At 35.2% G+C, this 22,597-nt stretch overlaps 1 protein-coding gene across 12 annotated transcripts in view; it reads right to left on the minus strand.

The window, feature by feature from the left end:
• CFAP69 (cilia and flagella associated protein 69) overlaps nucleotides 1–22,597 on the minus strand; it is a 65,067-nt gene that overhangs the window by 16,452 nt on the left and 26,018 nt on the right. For all 12 annotated transcript variants that reach the window (XM_078342832.1, XM_002751646.6, XM_054237310.2 and 9 more), the window contains 9 exons: nucleotides 20,185–20,334; nucleotides 19,902–20,079; nucleotides 17,761–17,884; nucleotides 14,964–15,012; nucleotides 14,749–14,870; nucleotides 12,261–12,477; nucleotides 6,946–7,110; nucleotides 3,385–3,503; nucleotides 1,450–1,568 (listed from right to left, as the gene is read on the minus strand). In XM_078342832.1, the coding sequence (XP_078198958.1) occupies nucleotides 1,450–1,568; nucleotides 3,385–3,503; nucleotides 6,946–7,110; nucleotides 12,261–12,477; nucleotides 14,749–14,870; nucleotides 14,964–15,012; nucleotides 17,761–17,884; nucleotides 19,902–20,079; nucleotides 20,185–20,334 (1,243 nt within the window). The remainder of the gene's footprint in view (nucleotides 1–1,449; nucleotides 1,569–3,384; nucleotides 3,504–6,945; nucleotides 7,111–12,260; nucleotides 12,478–14,748; nucleotides 14,871–14,963; nucleotides 15,013–17,760; nucleotides 17,885–19,901; nucleotides 20,080–20,184; nucleotides 20,335–22,597) is intronic.

The raw sequence follows: 22,597 nt of genomic DNA on the forward strand, positions 1-22,597 counted from the left end.
ATATAAAGAAAGAAAATATTTTTGTATGGCTATACAATGTGTTTGTATTTTTTTTTGGCGGGGACTGAGTCTCACTCTGTTGCAAGGCTGGAGGGCAGTGGTGTGATCTTGGTTCACTGCAACCTCTGCCTCCCAGGTTCAAGTGATTCTCCTGCCTCAGGCTCCCAAGTTGCTGGGACTACAGGCATGCACCACCATGCCCAGCTAATTTTTTTGTTGTTGTTGTTTGTTTTTTGAGACAGAGTCTTGCTCTGTTGCCAGGCTGGAGTGCAGTGGCGCAATCTTGGCTCACTGCAACTTCCACCTCCTGGGTTCAAGGGATTCTTCCACCTCAGCCTCCTGAGTAGCTGGAACCACAGGCATGTGCCATCACACCCAGATAATTTTTTTTTTGTATTTTTAGTAGAGATGGGGTCTCACCATGTTGCCAGGATGGTCTCGATCTCTTGACCTTGTGATACACCTGCCTCAGCCTCCCAAAGTTTTGGGATTACAGGCATGAGCCACTGTGCCCCGACAATGTGTTTGTGTTTTAAGCTAAATGTTATTACAAAAGAGCCAAAAACTTAGAGAAAATTAAAACATTTATAAAGTAAAAAATATTACAGTAAGCTGATTACTATATTATTGAGAAAAGAAAAATATTTTAAAAATACTTTTAGTGGCCGGGCATGGTGGCTCAAGCCTGTAATCCCAGCACTTTGGGAGGCTGAGGCGGGTGGATCACGAGGTCAGGAGATCGAGACCATCCCGGTCAACTTGGTGAAACCCCGTCTCTACTAAAAATACAAAAAATTAGCTGGGCATGGCGCGTGCCTGTAATCCCAGCTACTCAGGAGGCTGAGGCAGGAGAATTGCCTGAACCCAGGAGGCGGAGGCTGCGGTGAGCCGAGATTGCGCCATTGTACTCCAGCCTGGGTAACAAGAGCAAAACTCTGTCTCAAAAAAAAAAAAAAATATATATATATATATATATACACACGTTTAGTGTAATCTAAGTGTAAAGTGTTGATAAAGTCTACAGTAATGTATAATAAGGTCCTAGGCCTTCACATTCATTCACTCACTGACTCACTCATAGCAACTTCTGATACTGGAAGTTCTATTCATAAGTGCCCTCTACAGGTGTACTATTTTTTAAAATCTTTTATTCTGTAGTCTTACTGTACCTTTTAAAATGTTTAGATATGTTTAGATATACAAATACCACTGTGTTACAATTGCCACAGTGTTCAGTATAGTAACATGACACAGTTTGTAGCCTTTAGGCTACAGCATCTAGCTTAAGTGTGTAGTAGACTGTATCGTCTAGGTTTGTGTAACTACACCCTATGATGTTTGCATAAGACAAAATTGTCTAAGGACACATTTTTCAGAATGTATCCCCACTGTTATAAAGTGATGCATGACTGCTGTGAGTCTACCTTATTTGATTACAGTAATACTCACCAAATGCTGTCCAATGTACTAAAAAGAAGTACATTATAGCCTAGGCCACTCTGTAACTTCCTGGGATCTGTTTTCATCACATGAAGAACTATATCTACTCCTTCAGTTCCAAAAATTTCCTGTTTAAGATATTTGTTTTAAATTATTTCTTGAAATAAATAATTCCTTCATTTCCTACTTTATCTGTCCCCTAAAATTGTTTTTCTACCAGAGAAATACAGCAACATTGTTAGAAAAATACTGCTTTTACTACAGTTTAAGAAACTGTACTTACTTGTTCTCAGGAATTTAAAACAAATTATTATAAAACTAACCATTTTAAGAGGGAATATCAATCAATATGCGAGCTTAATAATATCACTTTAGATTTTTTGATTTATTCCCTTTCTCCTAAAGTGATAAAATTTGCAATTGTGTTTTCTTCAACATTATAATGAAGCATTATGCCAGATCAATTATTATATGGTAATAACTATCATGATTTTTTAATGACCCCAAGAGAGAAATAAGATCCAAATGTAGTTAAAACCTTTCATAATTTATGTGAAGTTTTAACCACTTAATAGTTTTCTCTAATTACCTTTCTCATTGCCTTGTTGTTCAGATCTGGTTCCCAGTAAGCAAGATCATGATTATTTTTCCAGAGGAGCCCAGGCACAGGGCAGTAGAATATGAGGAGAAATTTGATGCATCAAAGCTTGGAGCTAAGCAAGCATTCACTTAAAATCTATCTACTGAAACCATCATTTTTTTTTTATCCTTCCAATTCCGTCCCTTGCTATTTAATATTTAAATTATCAATCTCTGAGACTCAGAGTTCACTATGGAGCTAAAAAAGATAAAAGGGGATTAAGATCTCATTCTAACTTTTGGCTTTAGGTTTGAACCCAATTCAAACCCCAAACAACACTTAAAATGGTACAGCCCACTTTGTAAAACTGTTTGGCAGTTTCTTATAAAGATAAAGATACACCTACATCAATTCCCCACTCGTAGGTACTTACCCAAGAGAAATGAAAGTATTATGTACTAGCATGAGACTAGTACAAGAATGTTCACTGAAGCTTTATTCACTATAGCCATAAATAAAAGAACCCAAGTGCCTACCTATTAATAGGGGAACAGATATACAAATTTTGGTATACTCATACAATGGAATACTATTTAGCAATAAAAAGAAATGAATTATTGGTATATAGAATGACATGGATATATTTCTTTTTTCTTTTCTTTTCTTTGTTTTTTTTTTTTTGAGACAGAGTCTCACTCTGTCACCCTGGCTGGAGTATAATGGTGCAATCTGGGCTCACTGCAACCTCCACCTCCTGGGTTCAAGCGATTCTCATGCCTCAGCCTCCAGAGTAACTAGGATTACAGGTGTGCGCCACCATGCCCAGCTAATTTTTGTATTTTTAATAGAGACAAGGTTTCGCCATGTTGGGCAGGCTGGTCTTGAACTTCTGACCTCAGGTGATCCACCCGTCTCAACCTCTCACAGTGCTGAAATTACAAGCATGAGCCACCATGCCTGGCCGACATCGATGTATTTCTAAAATATGATGCTGGATGACACAATCCAGACATAAAGCAATAAATATTGTGTGATTGCATTCATATAAACTTAAAGAATAGGCAAAACCAACCTATAGGAATAGAAAACAGAATAGTGGTTTGTCTGGGGGTGAGTGGGGAGATGACTTCTAAGGGGATGAGGAAATTTTATATAGGGAAATATTCTCTGTTTTAACTGGGGTGTTAGTGAAATGGGTGTATACCATTGTATATCCTGTACCTTTTACTTTATATAATTATACTCTAATTATCAACAAAAATATTAAATTTTCACAAAACTAAATACGATTATAGATAGTTACAAAAATAGTTTATAGTGTTAGGTGACTAGGATCCCTGAACAAAGTTAACAGGCATACATACCTTCCTTTGAATATGATGCTCGCAAAGACCAGATAGGATAAGTAATATATCAGACTGGATTTCCAAAACAATGGCTTCTTCCTTTTCATTAGTCTTGCTTATAATATTTTTAAAGATTCCTGGTATGAAAACATTTAAAGGATGTATAGTTATTAGATACGATTTTTTATTTTGATCAATTACTGCTTGGAAATCTCTTCTAAAAAGTTTATTTGGCTAGAGAAACTTTTATTTTATTTATTTACTTATTTTTATTTGTTATAAAGAGACAGGGTCTCATTATGTTGCCCAGGCTGGTCTTGAACTCCTCAGCTCAAGTAATCCTCCTGTCTGGGCCTCGCAAAGTGTTGGGATTACAGGTGTGAGCCATCATGCCCAGCCTAGAGAAACTCTGTTAGAAGAGGACATTTTCATTGCATAGTAACCTAGAGGCTGTGAAAAGATGATAAATGAATTCCTGGAGTTTTCAATACAATCAGTAGCCCTACCTACAAATATAGAATTTCTCGACATAATCCGTAGCCTCACATAAACAGAAATTCTAGTACAGAATTAATAGTGTGTCATTAAAGGAGGCCCCAATAACGTGACCTTTTGCTCAGCAAACTATGTTTAAAAATATGCAGAGTTTCATGAGGTAGGAAATGAGTGCCTTTGCAAATATATGAATGAAGAAGTTTCCTGACTGTAGTTTGCCTAATTTATTCCTCTCCTCATGGTTAACAGGGTCAAGTCTAAGCAGAGGCGGCAGATCTTTTTAAGTGTGTTTTCTATTCCTGTTACTATTTTCTGCATCTTTCCTTGATGTCTAACTGAAGGTGTTTTAAACAACTTTAGGTAACAGTATTCCTTGTCCTTTAAAATCCCTCTTTTTCTTCCAATCGAAATTGAACGGGACTGAAGAGGGGCCGCTAACACTGATGAAATTATATTCATGATACAATTTTGCCTCAAAAGGAATTTTTTTAAGCTTTAAATAAAGAACAAAAGTCACCTTTTCTCTGCTAAAGGGGTCACTGGCATTAGCAGAAAAGTATGGAGCTATGTTCCAAAGTAAAACGGACATGGAAATCCTAGCCTATCTCTATAACTGTCCCTGAGGGACTATTCTGGGTCCCAGTAGGATGAATTACAGGTGTGGGATCAGACCCTAAGGGAGGCTAGTTGAGCCAGCTGGAGGCCCAGTGCTGGGGTATGCCATGGATAGAGGGGCCTATTTCCATTTATCAGGAACATCTTCTAGGAATCCAATCTGATTGGCCATAGGTCTGCTTCTTCTTTCTAGACTATCTCATTCTCCTTTCTAACTGAATGCAGGCAGTAACATTCCCTGCTGTCTGTAACATAGTATAATGCTCCGTATTTAAGTACCCTTCAACTCCTTGCCTTTACTGTCTTCTTGTTCTAGATCATTCTATTTCTCCCAGATTCTTCTTCCTAAAATACAACATTGTACATACAACGTCACTAATCAAAACCCCTTGTGGCTCTCCATGCCTTAAGAGGATGAAGTTTGAACTGTCGTCAGTCACTCAAAACTCATTCCAGCTTGGCCTCTGGCTATACAATTAACCTATCTTATGTCATTTGTCTTCATAAAACTTTGGCTCCTCTTAAACTAGCTCTGAACACATCGCCATGCATATTTCAGGACCATGTCTCCCTGTTCATGCTATTTCCCTGCTTGAGCGCTATGTCTGTTTTTCTACCTCTTTACAGTACCTTTACCTCACAGAATCCTGACTTCCTAGCCTTAAAGCTACCCAAGCCTCTTAGTTTCTGTCACATTATTCTGTACTACTCATTAAATGTCTAATTGAGGACATGTAGGGTAACACATGCTATCTTTCTATGATATACATAGTTTCTATTTTCTCATTAAGGAAAATGTCCTCAGTGTCCTACATTATACATGTTTGTAACCCCAGTGTCTACAGAAAAAGTATATAAACATTTTTGTTTTATTTCAATAGATTTTGTGGAACAGGTGGTTTTTGGTCACATAGATAAGTTCTTTATTGGTTATTTCTGAGATTTTGGTGCACCTATCACCCAAGCAGTATACACTATACCCAGAAAGTGTATAAACATTTACATTTAAAATCTAGTTACTACTTATTGAGCACATTACTACTACAAAGCCCTGTTAGACTCAGTTAGACAAGGTCCCTACCTCCAAGAACTTAACATAAAGATCAGCTTATTTGCAGTTAAGGGGAAAAGGTTCTAAGACAAGAAGAACCATGGCTATTTGTTTTCCCTTTTCCCTACCCTAGTCCCTAGTGCAGGTAGGATTAAGACTTCTTCCTAGACATATGAAAGATTGTATTTCCTGGATTTCCTCTAGTTAGACTGAGTTTTATGCAACAGAATGTGCACAGGAATGATAAAATGTACTTTCAGATTTGTTCATCCCAAACAAACTGGGCAAAAGGGTAAACATTTTCACCCAGCTCCCTTTTCAATATACTTTGATTTCCTGCTATTTTCTATATTACTATTATTAGAGAGCACCACCCCACTCCACTAATGATGAAAGAGTAAGCATCTTAATTTAACAAGTAGAAGAGTTTTTGAGTAGGCATTTATAATTAACATTAACATCTACCAGATTATATAATTGACTAGTGAGATAATCACTGCATATGAATGACTGAAATAACTCTTTTCAAAGTCAAGGAAAGGTATGATCTAGATAACTTTTTTAAATAACAAAAGGTAAAGAAGCTATTGTTTGTGGGTCCTAAATTTTACACTGAGTTTATGTGTACTTATTTTAGGGGATATGGTGATTTAGCATACTCAAGTATAAGCTGAAAGTCAAGGATATTCTGATATTTCATATCAGAAAAGAAACTCCTCTGTACATTTCTGTAAATGCCAATGTACCAGTGTTCTGTTATGACACATGCATTGGAAATGCCATGTTATCCTGTTTTAAAATAGTTCCAAAAGGCTTGGCCAAAAGTGGTGACCTGGCTGGACGCAGTGGCTCATGCCTGTAATCCTAGCATTATGGGAGGCAGAGGCAGGAAGATCACAAGGTCAGGAGATCAAGAACATCCTGGCTAATGCAGTGAAACCCCATCTCTACTAAAAAAATACAAAAAAATTAGCTGGGCATGGTGGTGTATGCCTGTAGTCCCAGCTACTTGGGAGGCTGAGGCAGGAGAATCACTTGAACCCAGGAGGTAGAAATTGCAGTAAGCCCAGATCACCCCACTGTACTCCAGCCTGGGTGATAGAGAGACTCTGTCTCAAAAAAAAAAAAAAAAAAAAAAAAGTAGAATAGCCCATTTTAAAAAAGATAAAGATAATCTCAAATGAAATGGTATCAAGTTGAAGAAATAAATGTTTAAAAGGTTAGTGATTATGATACTTCAGTAAGAAGAAAAACTGATTTATAGCAACAATATGAAACAAATGAAACAAAAATCAAGAAAATATTGAGGAGTTTCTCAGTCATAAAGACAAAATAAATTTTAGAAGAACATTTCTAAGAAAACTACTGCTATTATAAATATTCCCCTTTCATCGATAAACCTCCATGTTATATTTTACCTATCATTTGCTGAATTGTTCCCTTTTCACAAAGATCTGTGTTTACAGTTTCATCTTCAAGGTAGACCATGGCTCTCAGGAGTCGTAAACTGTAGCGCATCTGGGCAAACTTGTTGCCTCGGCCACCTGTACCATGAAAACTGTTACCATGACTGAAAAACGAATCTGTGGAGAAAAATTGATAATTTAAAACAAAAACATTTCAAATAAGCAAAACAATATATCAGATATCTTATACATTTATCAAAAGTTTAAACAAATGTTAAATTTTTGTCATGTTTACTTTAGTTTTTTTAGAGAAGTAAAATATTATTCCTTTTCCCTCCTTCTATTCTTAGAATATGTTTTAGAATTTTACTGAAATGTATCATATATATCTTTTGCAACTTGCTTCTATTTATTACTCAAGCTTATGTTTGCTTTAAAAAATTATTCACATTGTCACAAGTAGATATAGATTATTCATTTTAATTGCTTTCAGCATTCATTTTTATAAATGAATTATAATTTATCCGTTCACTAGTATAAACTGTTACAATAAACATTCTGGTTCATGTCCTCTTCTATCCATTAAGAAGAGTTTTTCCATGTGACTAGAATCATATAGGATATATCCACATTGAATTTTACTAAAGGTGCTAAACTGTTTCCCAAGATATTTATATAGATACTATGTATAAGATGAATTAATTTTTCTTTTCTAAGAGACAGGATCTTGCTCTGTTGCCCAGGCTAGATTGCAGTGATGTGATCACGGCTCACTGTAGCCTCAGTCTCCCGGGCTCAAGTGATACTCCCACCTCAGCCTCCCAAGAAGCTAGGACTACAGGTATGTGCCACTGTGACCAGCTTTTTTTTTTTTTTTTTTTAATTTTAAGAAATGGGGTCTTGCTATGTTGCCCAGAATGGTCTTGAACTTCTGGCCTCAAGTGATCCTCCTGCTTTGACCTCTCAAAGTTTTGGGATTACAGTTGTGAGCTACTGTACCTGGTCTTGATTTTCTCTGAAATCTGTTAAATTTGAAATGATAGTTCATTGTTATGTGAATTTGCATTTATTTGATTACCAATGGGACTGACAGTTTAAAAAATTTTTTTTGAAAATTTGGGGTTTTCTCTGTGATATGGCAGTCCCTGTCTTTGCCTACTTCTCTACTGAGTTTTTTTCTTGTTGATATGTAGGAGTTCTTTATAAACCTGGATCCTAATCTATTAACAGTCACAGGGGTAGTAAATGTCTTCTCTCAATTTGTAGATTAGTATTTCACTTAGATTTTGTCATACAGACATTTGTGTACATTTTATAGTACTTAAATGCATCAATCCTTTCTTGTACCTTAAACTTACGAGTCTTTAAAGAAACCTTTTCCTACCCTGATATCTAGCATAAAGATATTTCCCATGTTTCTTCTAACAGTTTCAACTGCATGACTTTTCGTGTTTACATCAACTTATTAATTTTGCAACTGATTTTTTAAAAAACAAAGTGAAAAGATCTAATTTTTATTTTTTCACATGGAAGACCAACTTCCCCAACAGCATCCTTCCCTCACTGATTGGCAATATCTTCTCTCATAACGCTAACCTTCGACATACTCCATGCCGTTGACTATCCATAACCCAGTACCACATAACTTTAACTACAATAGCCTTATGGTAGGTCTTGATAAGTATCAAGGCAAATCCTCCCTTCTTTATGCTATGATTTCTTTAAAACCTTCTTTTAGAAGTAGCTTTATGTTTCTAGTTTTTAAAAAAGTTGAAAATACTGTTCTGAGTATTGCATGTTGGTTAAAATTGTGGGTTCTATTATAGAACCTGAGTTAAATCTTTGCTCTGCCACTTGTGGCCAAGAATAAGTTATTTAACTTCTTAGACTGAGTTCTACCCATCTGATAAACAGGGATAATAATAATACCTATACCTCTTAGGTTTGTTGAGAGGACTAAGTGACTTAATACTTGGAAGGTGTGTAAGGCCTACCAGATAGTAGGTTCTGAATAACTATTAGCTATCAGTCCTCTTCTTATTAGCTAGCATTTCCCCTTTTGCCTTAAAGTCTTCTACAAACATAAATGATACAAAGGATATACTGACAAATTGCTTTATTTAGTGAAAAATAATTTTATAAGACTAAATTAAGTAGCTCAGCATATTGGAAACTAGAGAATAAAAAGGCTATCATTTTTTCCTCCTTCATGCATAAATGGGTGATGTTCTTGATCTAATGAAGAATTGTACAAAATTATTTCCAGAGCAAAATTACTACCAGAAAAGAAGCAATATCTTCCTTATAAAGCTTTTTAAAAATGAATGTATTTCTTTTTCCTTTCTAAAAACTGAAAGAAAATACAAACAAACTGGGTCTCTACTAATTTGGTAGACCACATTGGAGTCATTACTTCTGGCTAGAGATCTAGATTATTATTATTATTATTATTTTACTTTAGGTTCTGGGGTACATGTGCAGATTGTGCAGGATTGTTACATAGGTATACACATACCATGGTGGTTTGCTGCATCCATTCCCCAGTCATTTAAACCTATTAGGTATTTCTCCTAATGTTATCCCTCCCCAATACTCCCACCCTCTGCTATCCCTCCCCAATCCCCCCACCCTGCAACAGGCCCTGGTGTATGATGTTCCCCTCCCTTTGTCCATGTGTTCTCACTGTTCAACACCCACTTATGAGTGAGAATATGCAGTGTTTGGTTTTCTGTTCTTGTGTCAGTTTGCTGAGAATGATGGTTTCCAGCTTCGTCCATGTCTCTGCAAAGGTCATTAACTCATGCTTTTATATGACTGCATAGTATTCCGTGGTGTATATGTGCCACATTTTCTTTATCCAGTCTATTATCGATGGGCATTTGGATTGGTTCCAATCTTTGCTATTGTAAACAGTGCCACAAAACATATGTGTGCATGTGTCTTTATAATAGAATGATTTATAATCCTTCGGGTATATACTCAGTAATGGGATTGCTGGGTCAAATGGTATTTCTATTTCTAAATCCTTGAGGAATTGCCACACTGTCTTCCACAATCGTTGAACTGATTTACAATCCTACCAACAGTGTAAAAGTGTTCCTATTTCTCCACATCCTCTCTAGCATCTGTTGTCTCCTGATTTTTTAATGATCGCCATTCTAACAGGCATGAGATGGTATCTCAATGTGGTTTTGATTTGCATTTCTCTAATGACAGTGATAATGAGCATTTTTTCATGTTTGTTGGTTGCATAAATGTCTTCTTTTAAAAAGTGTCTGTTCATGTCCTTTGCCCACTCTTTGATGGGGTTGTTTTTTCTTGTAAATTTGTTTAAATTCTTTGTAGATTCTGGATATTAGTCCTTTGTCAGATGGGTAGATTGCAAATTTTTTTCCCCATTTTGTTGGTTGCCAGTTCACTCTAATGATAGTTTCTTTTACTGAGCTGGAACTCTTAAGTTTAATTAGATCCCATTTGTATATTTTAGCTTTTGTTGCCATTGATTTTGGTGTTTTAGTCATGAAGTCCTTGCCTATGTCCTGAATGGTTTTGCCTAGGTTTCTTCTAGGGTTTTTATGGTGTTAGGGCTTATGTTTAGACCTTTAATTTATCTGGAGTTAATTTTTGTATAAGGTGTAAGGAAGGGGTCCAGTTTCAGCTTTCTGCATATGGCTGGTCAGTTTTTCCCAACACCATTTATTAAACAGGGAATCCTTTCCCCATTGTGTGTTTTTGTCAGGTTTGTCAAAGATCAGATAGTTGTAGATGTTTGGCATTACTTCTGAGGGCCTCTCTTCTGTTCCATTGGTCTATATCTCTGTTTTGGTACCAGTACCATGCTGTTTGATTACTGTAGCCTTTAGTATAGTTTGAAGACATGTAGCATGATGCCTCCAGCTTTTTTTTTTTTTTTCCTTAATATTGTCTTGGCTATTTGGGCTCTTTTTTGGTTCCATCTGAAGTTTAAGGTGGTTTTCCCAGTTCTATGAAGGTCAATGGTAGCTTGACGGGGATGGCACTGAATCTATAGATTATTTTGGGCATTATGGCCATTTTCATGATATTGATTCTTCCTAATCATGAGCATGGAATGTTTTTCCATATGTTTGTGTCCTCTCTTATTTCCTTGAGCAGTGGTTTGTAGTTCTTCTTGAAGAGGGACTTCACAAACCCACAGCCAAGATCATACTGAATGGGCAAAAATTTAAGCATTCCCTTTGAAATATGGCACAAGACAAGGATGCCCTCTCTCACCACTCCTATTCAACATAGTATTGGAAGTTCTGGCCAAAGCAATTAGGCAAGAAAAAGAAATAAAGGGTATTGAATTAGGAAAAGAGGAAGTCAAATTGTCTCTATTTACAGATGACATGATTGTATATTTAAAAGACTTCATCGTCTCAGCCCAAAATCTCAAGCTGATAAGCAACTTCAGCAAAGTCTCAGGTTACAAAATCAATGTGCAAAAATCACAAGCATTCCTATACATGAATAACAGACAAACAGAGAGGCAAATCACGAGCAAACTCCCATTCACAATTTACGAAGAGAATAAAATACATAGAAATCTAGATTTTAAGCTCCATGGAGAGAAGGATGTTTATTTGTTTTAAGCCTAAATGTATTTTCAGTAGTTAAAACAGTATCTAGTACCCAATAGGCAGTCATAAATATTTGTTGAATGAAGGCATTATAATATTGCCAGGCTAGGCAGTATTGTAATTAATTTCAGGCTCACACCTGTAATCCCAACACTGTGAGAGGTCAAGGCAGGCAGATAGTTTCAGCCCAGTGGTTCAAGACTAGACACGGCAACATGGCAAAACCCTCTCTATAAAAAATACAAAAATTAGCTGGGCATGGTGGCATGCACTTGTAGTCCCAGTCACTGGGAAGGCTGAGGTGGGAGGATCACTAGAGCCCAAGAGTTTGAGGCTGCAATGAGCCATGAGCATACCACTGCACTCTAGCCTGGGCGACAGGGTGAGATCCTGTCTCAACCAACAAACAAACAAAGCAAATAAAATATTTCCAAGATTTTTCTTCCTAATTATAATTTTTAGATAGATCTAATGATGCAAAAATTTAAATTACATGTATGATTTCTTTAAGTGTGCATCAAGTCCGACATTTACTAATGTCTGACTTCAAATAAAATCTGTATTTTTCTTAAAACAACATATAAATACACTAATAAGAAGGCAGGTCTACATGTTTTTACTTCTTGTAGCTTTAATTAACTTCATTGTTATTTCTATGCATATATTGACCATTCAGCTGAAATTTGAAGATGAGAATTTTGACAGGAATCTTGAAGAGCCACTCACCTTCAATCTCACACCATTCTAGAAATGCAAGGACTTGAGCATTTCCCTGGCATGACATGTATTCTTCTATTAATAAAGGAGCCACTGAAGACAAAGTGGCAATTGCATGCAGTTGTAATTCTTCATACTGTGCTGCAGACCAGTCAATTGTTCTTTGTTTCTCAGGCTTCTTAACATAGGTAAACAAAGCCAAAACAACACTGCCCTCAATTAATAGCTATGAGAAAGAACAAAGGACGCTTTGTTAGAAACATGGCTAAAACTACTTTATTTGATCTAAGGCAATAAAATTTTAAAAATTAAATTTTGATGTTTTATTGATGACTATTTCAAAATACTTCCCCGACCTATGATAGGTACCAAAAAAAACCAGAAAGATTTAATACCAGTTGGTTATGATTCTCTTTTCTGAGGCCTGTTATGCTCTGACAATAATATAAAATATGTGTTAATTTTTTGTCTTTGGTGCTCATATATGTAATTTAGTTACTCCTTATAATAAAACCATAGGAGTAGAATATTTGGGGGCAAATGCTGACATTTCTTTCCTCACTCTCTTTTTAAAAAGGAAATGTATCACAGATTCAGTTGTGTACCATAAAAAATAATTTTGTCTGACGTAATGACTACAGTGAATATTTAAACACATGCAACAGAACTTACATAAACATTCTACCAAATAAATGTCAGTTAGGTCACAAGCCATGTTTAATTATATGCCTAGTATTTTTAAATTTTATTGACTCCATCATTTTAATAAAAATGAGATAAAATGCACAGCTATTACAACAACAGAATTAATATAGCTGATTCTGATTGATGCATATTTATGATTCACAAGAGAAGAAAACATCATATGCTATATTATATTTGATTTTCTTTTAATTTGGCATTATTCTAAAAAGACTTTCCCAAAAACAATTTTTCTAATTCCCTACTAGTCCATGTGAAAAGAATGTGAGATCTAGATTTGAGAAAACGGGAATAATTACTAGTTCTAACATTATTGTTAGAATTAAGTATATAATGTTTCAAAAATATCCTGTGTTGCAAATGATAGTGTACAAATTCATTATCATTACTAGTAATATTACTGAAACACAAATTATGTGACACATAAAAATAGGTGATTTTGCTGCTCACAAAGTGTTTTAAGAAGCTCACCATAATCTGTGCTACTTGACTCTGTTGTTTATAAAATGTTGTTTAATCAATTAAAATTGATTTGTAAACTGTAGTGTAAATTTCATTATCTTTATAGCTCTAATTTTAATATTTATATAATACTCTATTAGAATAATAAACCATAATTTATGGAATAATTTTCCAAATGATTTTCCATTTGCATTTTGGAAAATACATTTAGGTTCTACACAGTATGTGTTTTTTGTCACAAATGATAAAGATATAACTATAAAGATAATTTTTCTTTTCCTGAGCATTTGAAAATATATATAAAAAATTCCTCAAAGTTGCATTACTAAGAAAATGCTGAGCTCAGTTAAATCCTCATAATAATCTCAAGGTAGGTGTTATCCCCATGTTGAAGTTGAGCTATCTGGGATTTAGAGAAATCAAATAACCCATTAAACACCACATAGCTAGAAAGTGGCAGCACAGATTCTGTCTGACTAAAGCCATTACTGCTAGAGTATCCCATCTTTATATTTTTGGTAGTGATGTTGATAGACTGAATTCTTATTTCGTTTTCATGGTAATCCTTGGAGCTTGGTAGAGTTTTAGGACTAAAAGGAAATTTCACTTAATGCAATAACTAAACTAACAGTATTGTTAATAATACATTTACTATCACTTTATAGTTTATAAAGCCTTCATCTCAACTTCACAATAGACCTGTGAGCAGAGCTGAAGCACTGTAATCTTTTCTTTACAGAAAGAGGAACTGAACCACAAATAGATGAGGTAATTTTGCCAAGACCACATAGCTAGTAGGTGATAAGCCAAAGTGAAATTCGGTTCCAGTGTTCTTCAAATTACATCATGTTGTTATGCAGAAAACAACGTATTAAAAAACAGATTCATAGAGGGTCAAAGTAATTAAAGACATTAGGTTTGTGTGATGAAAAAGCAGGTTCATAAGAGTTTGAGATTAGCATCACAGAGGTTAATAATTTTCTCCAGCATTAAATCAGTCCTTGTTACTATGGTCAGAGATAGACTGCTAGGCTGGATATGCCTATGTGGAGCTTCTTTCATTTTAGGCTTTTTAATTCAAGAGATCTAAACGTATTATTACATCTCTTAGGTTCTACTATTTTTCTTTGGTTTATATGGTTTAAATTTAGGTACTTAAATTTACTAACAGATAAGCAAGAAAAATTTTAAAAGCTAAAATTCAGGCCAGTAAGAGTTTACTTTCTATGGTAAATATATGAATTGATAAAAGTTTTACAGTCAGGACTTTAAAAAAGTTATACTACAAAGTGAGATAATTTTTATTCATTTTTCTGCCTTGGTTACTCTTTACCTGTATAGTAGGTAAATCTTTACATAAGATCACAATTATGTTGAATAGCAATTTCTTCAATTCAAAATCTTCATAGGAATTAGAAAGCTTAAGTCCTTTTACCAAAATATTTTGACTTTTAACTGTGAGGGAAAAAAACAGAAAATGAAAGCTTAAATGTTGTATAAGACTCATCAAGATAATCATAAGAAGTTTAAAGTTTTATGTTTTTTTACCTTCATTAAAGGTGGCAAACAGTATCAAATCCTTAGCAAAGCCACATTCCTAATATAAATACATAAAACAAGAATAAAGATGAATGTATAAGATGAAAGTTAAGATGCAGATGCTCGTATTTACTATTTAAGTACATTTATCAAATTTTCCTATTGTCATTCATTTGAATTCATAAAGCATGAATAGCAATAAGAGGTGAAGCAAAAAATAAAAATATAAAGCCAGATAAGCTTATTTAACATTAAATAACCCAGATTTGTTTCATTTTAAACTTCTGTAGGTTCTAAGAAATACTTTATATTATTCTATGAATAGTCTGTTTAAAATGTGTTAAGGATAAAAAATGTATTAGGTCTTCACAGTTACTTCTGTAGTTCATTATCTATACTTTAAATGACACAGTAAGGGAAGAAAATACAGTTATTCTCAACAGCTTTTCTTCTTAAACATCTCCACTTCTACCCCAACCATTCTTGTTACATCAAATGTTTGGTTAAGAGATAATAAAGTAGTTCCTACTTAGCATGAAAAGCCCTGAGGAATCACCAGAGTTGCAAACATTTTAGCATGTCAGCATTCCTGTCGGAGATATCCTAGTTGGACTTTGCATATTAGGGACAGTTTACAGGGGCAAACCGTAGGCTTATGAGCTTGTAGTTTTATATTCCTATTACTTTAGGATCTATATGATTTCTTCAGATGGTGACCATATTATTCACTTTGACTTAGATTCCTGAAATTCATCTGAATGTTTTCAAGAACACTAATGAGAAATTACTAACTGACCAGGGACTTCTAGAGAAACATAAAGGTCCACCTATGTTGCAACTTTAACTAGAATACTATGTAGGACTGTTTCCCTATTTGCACAGTATGAATTCCATAACTCTTATGTTGGGACTACTTTTTGTCCACTGTTAGTGGGCTGAGGTCTTCACAGCCATTTCTTTGTAGCACAACTATAACTTACATGCCTGACTTGTGAATACTGTTGCCAAGGATCTCTATTATACAATTTCAATCATTCAGTGATTTTTACATTATAAAATATGTAAAGGCTCAGCTTCTGGTACAGATGAGTAGTAGCTCCAAGAGAAATTCTCCTGCTAGTGACCAATACAACTATCTTATAACCAAGAGTAAGCAGACACTGGAAAGATGTCAGAATTTTGTAGAAGGTAATGGCATTACATGAGTTTCCCATTTGAAATAGGCTTTTGGCCTGAGAGCAGACCATATTCTATACCTTGTGGGAATGTTAAAACTCAGAGTAATCCTGTGGTCTTAGTGGCCTGAAGCCAGAGGACAGAGGCAACCACATCCACTGGAAAGTGAAGAGAAAGGAGAGAGCCAGAGAGAAGAATGCCAAAGTCTGTGTACAAACTCTTCCCAAATATTTGGCTAATGTCTGAACCACACAAGTGCAGAGAATACTCAAGCATCCCAGGCAAGAACTGAATTGAGATTTGGGCTGCCATACCAAAAGGGATGAGTACTGCCAAGTTAAATGTATAGTCATTAAAAAAAAGAATACTCTTCAGAAGAGTATACCAGAATCTATAGTAAAGATGAACATAATAAATAGAAAGATAAGAACTCTCAGAAGTGACACTATAAAAAGGAACCAAACTAAACTCTAAAACTGAAAAATATATCTGAAGCAAAAACGTACTGGATGGGATTAACAGCAGAATGGAGATGACAGAAATAAAAAGTCAGTGAATTCAAATGTATGGACTAATAAAAAGTATCCAATCTGAAGAATGGAGAGAAAAATGATTGAACAGTGAGCAGAGTCTCATGAACCAGTGGGACAATATAAAAAAGTCGAACATAAAAGTAATCAGAGCTGGGTGCAGTGGCCCACACCTATAATCCCAGCACTTTGGGAGGCCGAGGTTGGTGGATCACAAGGTCAGGAGTTCAAGACTAGCCTGGCCAACATAGTGAAACCCCATCTCTACTTTAAAAAAAAAAAAGAAGAATTCCAGAAGAAGCAGGGAGAGAGAATGGGGCTGAAAAAATATTTGAAGAAATAATGGCCAAGAGTTCTTCAAATCTTATTAAAGACTTAAATTTATATATCCAAGAAGCTGTTTGAAATCTAAACAGAACAAATACAAATCTCACCTTAGCACATCATTTCAAAACTGCTATAAACCATAGAGTGAAAATCTTGAAAACAATGAGAGAGAAAAATGATATACATAGGGAAACAATGATTTGAAATAATGAATGCTTCTCATCAGAGTCCAGGGTGCTCACCCTTACACCATGGAACCTCACACTGAATACTTCTCATCAGAAACAGCAGACTCCAGAAGATAGTAGAATTTTATCTTTAAAATGCTAAACAAAATTTTTTTCAGCCTAGAGTTTTATATTCAATGAGCATAGATTTTAAGGATTAAGATGAATTAAATATATTTTCAGATAAAAGAAAACCAAGATAATTTGTTGGCAGCAGCCAACAGATTTGCCCCACAAGAAATTGTAAAGAAAGTTCTTCCAGTGAAAGAAAATGATGCCAGATGGAAACTCGAATCATCAGGAAGGAAAGAAAAGCATCGTAAGTGGAAAACATGTGTATAAATCACACAATATGAAAAAGATTCCAAATGTCCAAAGGATTGCAAAGGAAAATTGGCAGAGTGATAAGCACACTGGTGACCACCGTGATATTATAGCATAATTTAGCATTACAACAAAATACACAGATATTACAACATAATATAGGACTTCACGCACACCCCCCACTTCCACAATTAAAATTAATGTAACTTGATTCGTACTTACAATCATTGGTGCTTCAGGATTTTGAGCTATAATTGTAGTGATCACTAATATGTCATTTCTAAGCTGACGGTCATAATGACTAAAACCTCTCATAAACAGATTTTTAAATACTTCCTTCAAAGCCCTAGAAAGTAAAATCATATTTGAAAAACTATATAGTTATGCACTAAATGTTTACATCCCTCCAAAATTCATATATTGAAATCTTAACCCCCCCATGTGATGGTTTTAGGAGGTGAGGACTTCGTGTGCTAATGAGCCCTCATGAATGGAATTAGTGCCCTTATAAAAGGGACTCAAGAAAGCTCTCTCGCTCTTTCCTCCATGCAAGGATAAGAGAAGTCAGCACTATGCAACCCAGAAGAGCACCCTCATCAGAACCCAACCACACTGGCACCCTGATCTCAGACTTCTAGCATCCCAAACTATGAAAAATAACTTTCTGCTATTTATAAACCACCCAGTTTATAGTAACTTGTTATAGCAGCCCAAACTAAAACACATACTTTTATGGAAATACTACCTAAATATCTATGAACAAAATCTCCCTTATTCATTTGAACATATTTCTAACCTTTTCTACAGTTCCAAATCTGCCTCTAATTCTCTATGTACCAGATAAGAATACACTAAACCAGACTATGATACATGGTAGTCAAAGTGACAGCTCTATAATACATTCAATCATGTCATTTTCCTTTGTAAAATCATTTGAAGACTACTCTTTGTTCTTAGAATAAAGTACTACCTCCTTAACAAGGCTTATTAGGCCTTTCATGTTGTGGTCCCCGATAACATTGTTAGCATCATCTCTCACCATTGTAGCATATTCCTCTGCTCTCATCACATTGAATTTTAGTTTTCTGATTTTGCTAATTGTATTTTCACTTGTCCCCCCTCTCTAGGATGCTCTCTGCATGCAAAACTTTTCTGTGTTGCCAAGTCCTATTTGTCATTCAGATACTAGATTTGAGTTCATTAGGAAGAAATTATTCATTCTCCAACTCTGAATTAGGTTCCCTTCGTAATAATATTAGGTATTTCTTGCTTTGCTTCCTGGGACCTACTTGCCCTTTTTTATAATAAGAGTATCCTTATTTTTTATTTAGTCATTTATTCCTTCCTGACTTTTGCTTCTGTGAGGCTGTCTTCAGCTACCTTTTCACCAAAGCGTTCTTTCTTTTGGCATTAACAAATCACTGTGGCCTGGGCATTTGACCAGTATTAGACCATTCAGGGCCAAATGGGACTCAATTCAAAGACTTTTCTCTGAGCCTTCAGGATTGCAAGATTTATCTTCTGCTTGATTTGAGGTTGAGATAATGTGATCTTAGACTTCTTAAGTCTTACTACATAGGCTTGGGGGTGAAGCCAACACCATGGAAGACAATGTAGAGAGATGAGGGACCAAGTCTTAATATCTGCTGATCCCTGAATAAAGCTGCACATGAAACCAGTTTTATCCTTGACTTTCTAGGTAAATGAGCCATAAATATCCTATATTGCTTTGGTCAGTTGGGTTTTTAGTCACTTGCAAACAAAAATGCGCTGACCGACCTTCTTCTGAAGAACATGTAGCATCTTACAATAATCTCTTTCATAACATTTAGTATGTTCTCATTTAGTTGTCTGTTTACCTGTCCATCCCGTCTAGCACAATGTAATTCCATGAAAGCAGGGACAATATCTGTATTGTTTTCAGTTGTATTTCTATGGCTTAATACTGAAGCTGGCATAGAGCAGATAATCACTTGTTGAATAAGTGAAGAAGCCACCTGAAGGCTTACTCACATTTTGTTGCTAATGCTTACTGCAATATCTGGAAGATGGTAAGCACTCAATAATAGATTCACTGCATAAATAAATGAAATAGTTCTTCTGATGTCTAATTTTACTTTATGTATATATCAAGGTATAACTTAGTGTTAAGAAGCTACTTCAAGAGACTTCCACATAGAAAAGTGTGGCCTGTTTTTGTGCAGATTCATTTATACCAGGGCACAAAAAAAGCTGTCCTGAAATGTAGCCATTACATGAATCTAAAATCTAATTGAACATGGATTCAAACAAAGATGTTAGTTATGTCACTGGCTATCATTTTAAGATTAAAAGAACATTCCTATCTAACCAGGTACACTTACAGCAAACATTCCAAGTTACTAAGCTGTGGTAGGATTTCTTCTTTTGAAGATTTTTCCAACAAGTTCCAAAGTATTTCTGATGAACGAAATAAAAGCTGCCCAGAGGGATCTGGGTCATTCAGGTGAGCACAGATTCCACTGGCTGCTTGTGCTTTCATCATTATACTACAATTAACTTCTGAAAATAAATTTTAAAAATTATTTGTGCTTTACAGTATTGACATTGTTAGATGGAAACAAAAGTAGTTGACAACGAAGTGTTTAAACTTAATAATATACAAACCAGAAGTTGAGAGATGCTGCAGAACTTTAAGTACCCAAAGTTTCTCAACAAGTTGGTTTTCAAGCAAGGTCACTGCCTGAACCATTGTTTTTGCTAATCCTCCAACTTCTGCCATTTGAATCTTGTATGATGAACATGCTTGCTGGTAACCTAACAACAATTAGTTAATAAATACAAATAGTCATTTCACAGAATGACCATTAAGACAAAAGAATGAATATTATTAAGCAACAGCAAGAACAACTTTTTTAAAGTGTATAGAATTTAAGAATTGTGTGGCATAGGAATGGGCTACATTTTTTCTGTAAAGGGCCAGACAGTAAGAATTTTAAGCTTTTCAGGTTATAAGGTTTCTTGTCAACTGCTCAACTCTGTGGCACATTGTAGAAAGAAAACAGCAATGAATAGTACAAATATAAATCGTACAAATAGTACAAAGCAGCAATATATAGTACAAATATAAGTGGGCATGGCTGTGTTCTAACAAAACTTTGTTTTCAGTGGGCCTAGTTTGACCTGGGGCCCAGAGTTTGCTGATCCCTGGGGTAGCATTTAAAATAGGACCATGAATTTTGGAAACACATCTTAAAATCTAAAAAAGAACAATATTTACTGTCAGTAGATACTTTTTATAATGGAAAATGATTTGATTACAAATACCGAATGTTTTCACTAGTCAATTTCACTATTCAGGTCCAATGTATTACTTCAGTACTTTCAAGGGACAACAATTATGTAGTGTCAGCATTAAATTAAGAGGTGAAAATGGAATGCTACTCTGATAATTGTGAATGAATTTAACGGTATTGTAGGGAAGTCTGATTCTTGGTGATACGTCTTATAAAAATTCCTTCTGTCTTAGCACCTGTGAGACATACTACCTCTCCTTTTGATGCAGGTATACAGGTTTTACCTAACTATATTCTACTAGAAGGATTAAATAAACACCAAAGGGTACTCATTTAACTGAGATGAGGCTTTATTTTTTCTCTTTGTGATCTTAGTTAATCAAGCTCCCTGACTGATTTTTGAGTTCAACTAGATTCCTTAACTTTGCCCTAGTTCTGAAGTATCTGTTAGTTTGTCTTATCTTTGTAAATATGATCTCTGGCTGTGGACATGGCCCTGTCTAATGCTGTGATGAGCTCTCTATGATATGCTGTAGCTACTCACTGCATGAATTTTAAAAAGCATTTAAAAAGTACAAAAAGGAAATTGCCTATATTTTCATCACTGAGAGATAACATTAACATTTTCATATATTTCTTGTGATATTTTAATGTATCATACAATTTTAACAACATACTAGTATACAGAATTTTATATTCTATACTCACTAAAACTTTTTATTGTTAGCTTTTCCCCATGCTATAAAATGTTTTTCTAAAATCATGATTTTTATTTGCATATCTATCATATGGATGGGCCAAAATATACTTTATACTTACTGTATCTTTTTCTATTGCAGGTACATTTTAATAGAAGGATATAATACTATTAAAGCTCATGGACTTAATTCATGTCTCCAGGGCTATGTCTCTTTCAACTGCTGTACCAAGGACTTTCAGCTGTGGTCCTAGATGTCTGGCCACACCCATCACTTGAAACCAACTGTGTGATAGTGAGAGTGCTGACTCCTAATTTTCAGAGCCTGACCAAATCAACCTCAATTCTTTGTATCATAATACTTCTCTGTCTTAAGTCATACACCACTTGTCTCCCGTTCTTTAAAGCGCATCTGTATTTTGCCAAAATTAACTCTAAGCTAGTGCTCTTAATTCCATCTTCTTGTGCTTTCTTTGAGAATTTTGCCTTCCCATTTCTTTCTTACCAGCTTCTAACTCCTTTGCCTACAAATGTCATTTCTTCCTAACCTAAAAACAAAACCCAAATAACCTTTCTCTGACTTTGCACTAGCTGAGCTGTTTTCCGTCTTCTTTCTTTTTCTTCACCATCTGATCTTAAGATATGTCTGCATTCATGAACTGCCATGACTCTCTCTCTTAAATCCAGTGCCTCTACTAGCATAATCCTCTTATTCTTTAATTCTGCATTTCCCCTGACCACTTTATATGAATAGATCTGTCAAAGATTAACTACAACCTTTCAGATGTCACATTAACTTGTCCTTTTAACTCTTCAATTACAGACGCCTCTGCAACACTGAGACCTTCCTCCTCCTTTATCAAACATTTCATTCATTGGCACACAAGACATGGCTATCTTTAGGTTTTCTTCCACCTCTTTGAACATCCCTTCATTGCCAATTTCTTTTAATCATTTTTTCCAAATCTCAACGTGGACACTCTCTATGATGTTGTTCTTGATGCCTTGCTGCTTATATATTTTATCTCTTGGCAAACTCAACCATTCTGGTGTCTTCAATTTTCAGCTCTAATGGGTGGATTCCAAA

This window comes from Callithrix jacchus, chromosome 11 (assembly GCF_049354715.1).
Source record: "Callithrix jacchus isolate 240 chromosome 11, calJac240_pri, whole genome shotgun sequence".
NCBI lineage: Eukaryota > Metazoa > Chordata > Mammalia > Primates > Cebidae > Callithrix > Callithrix jacchus.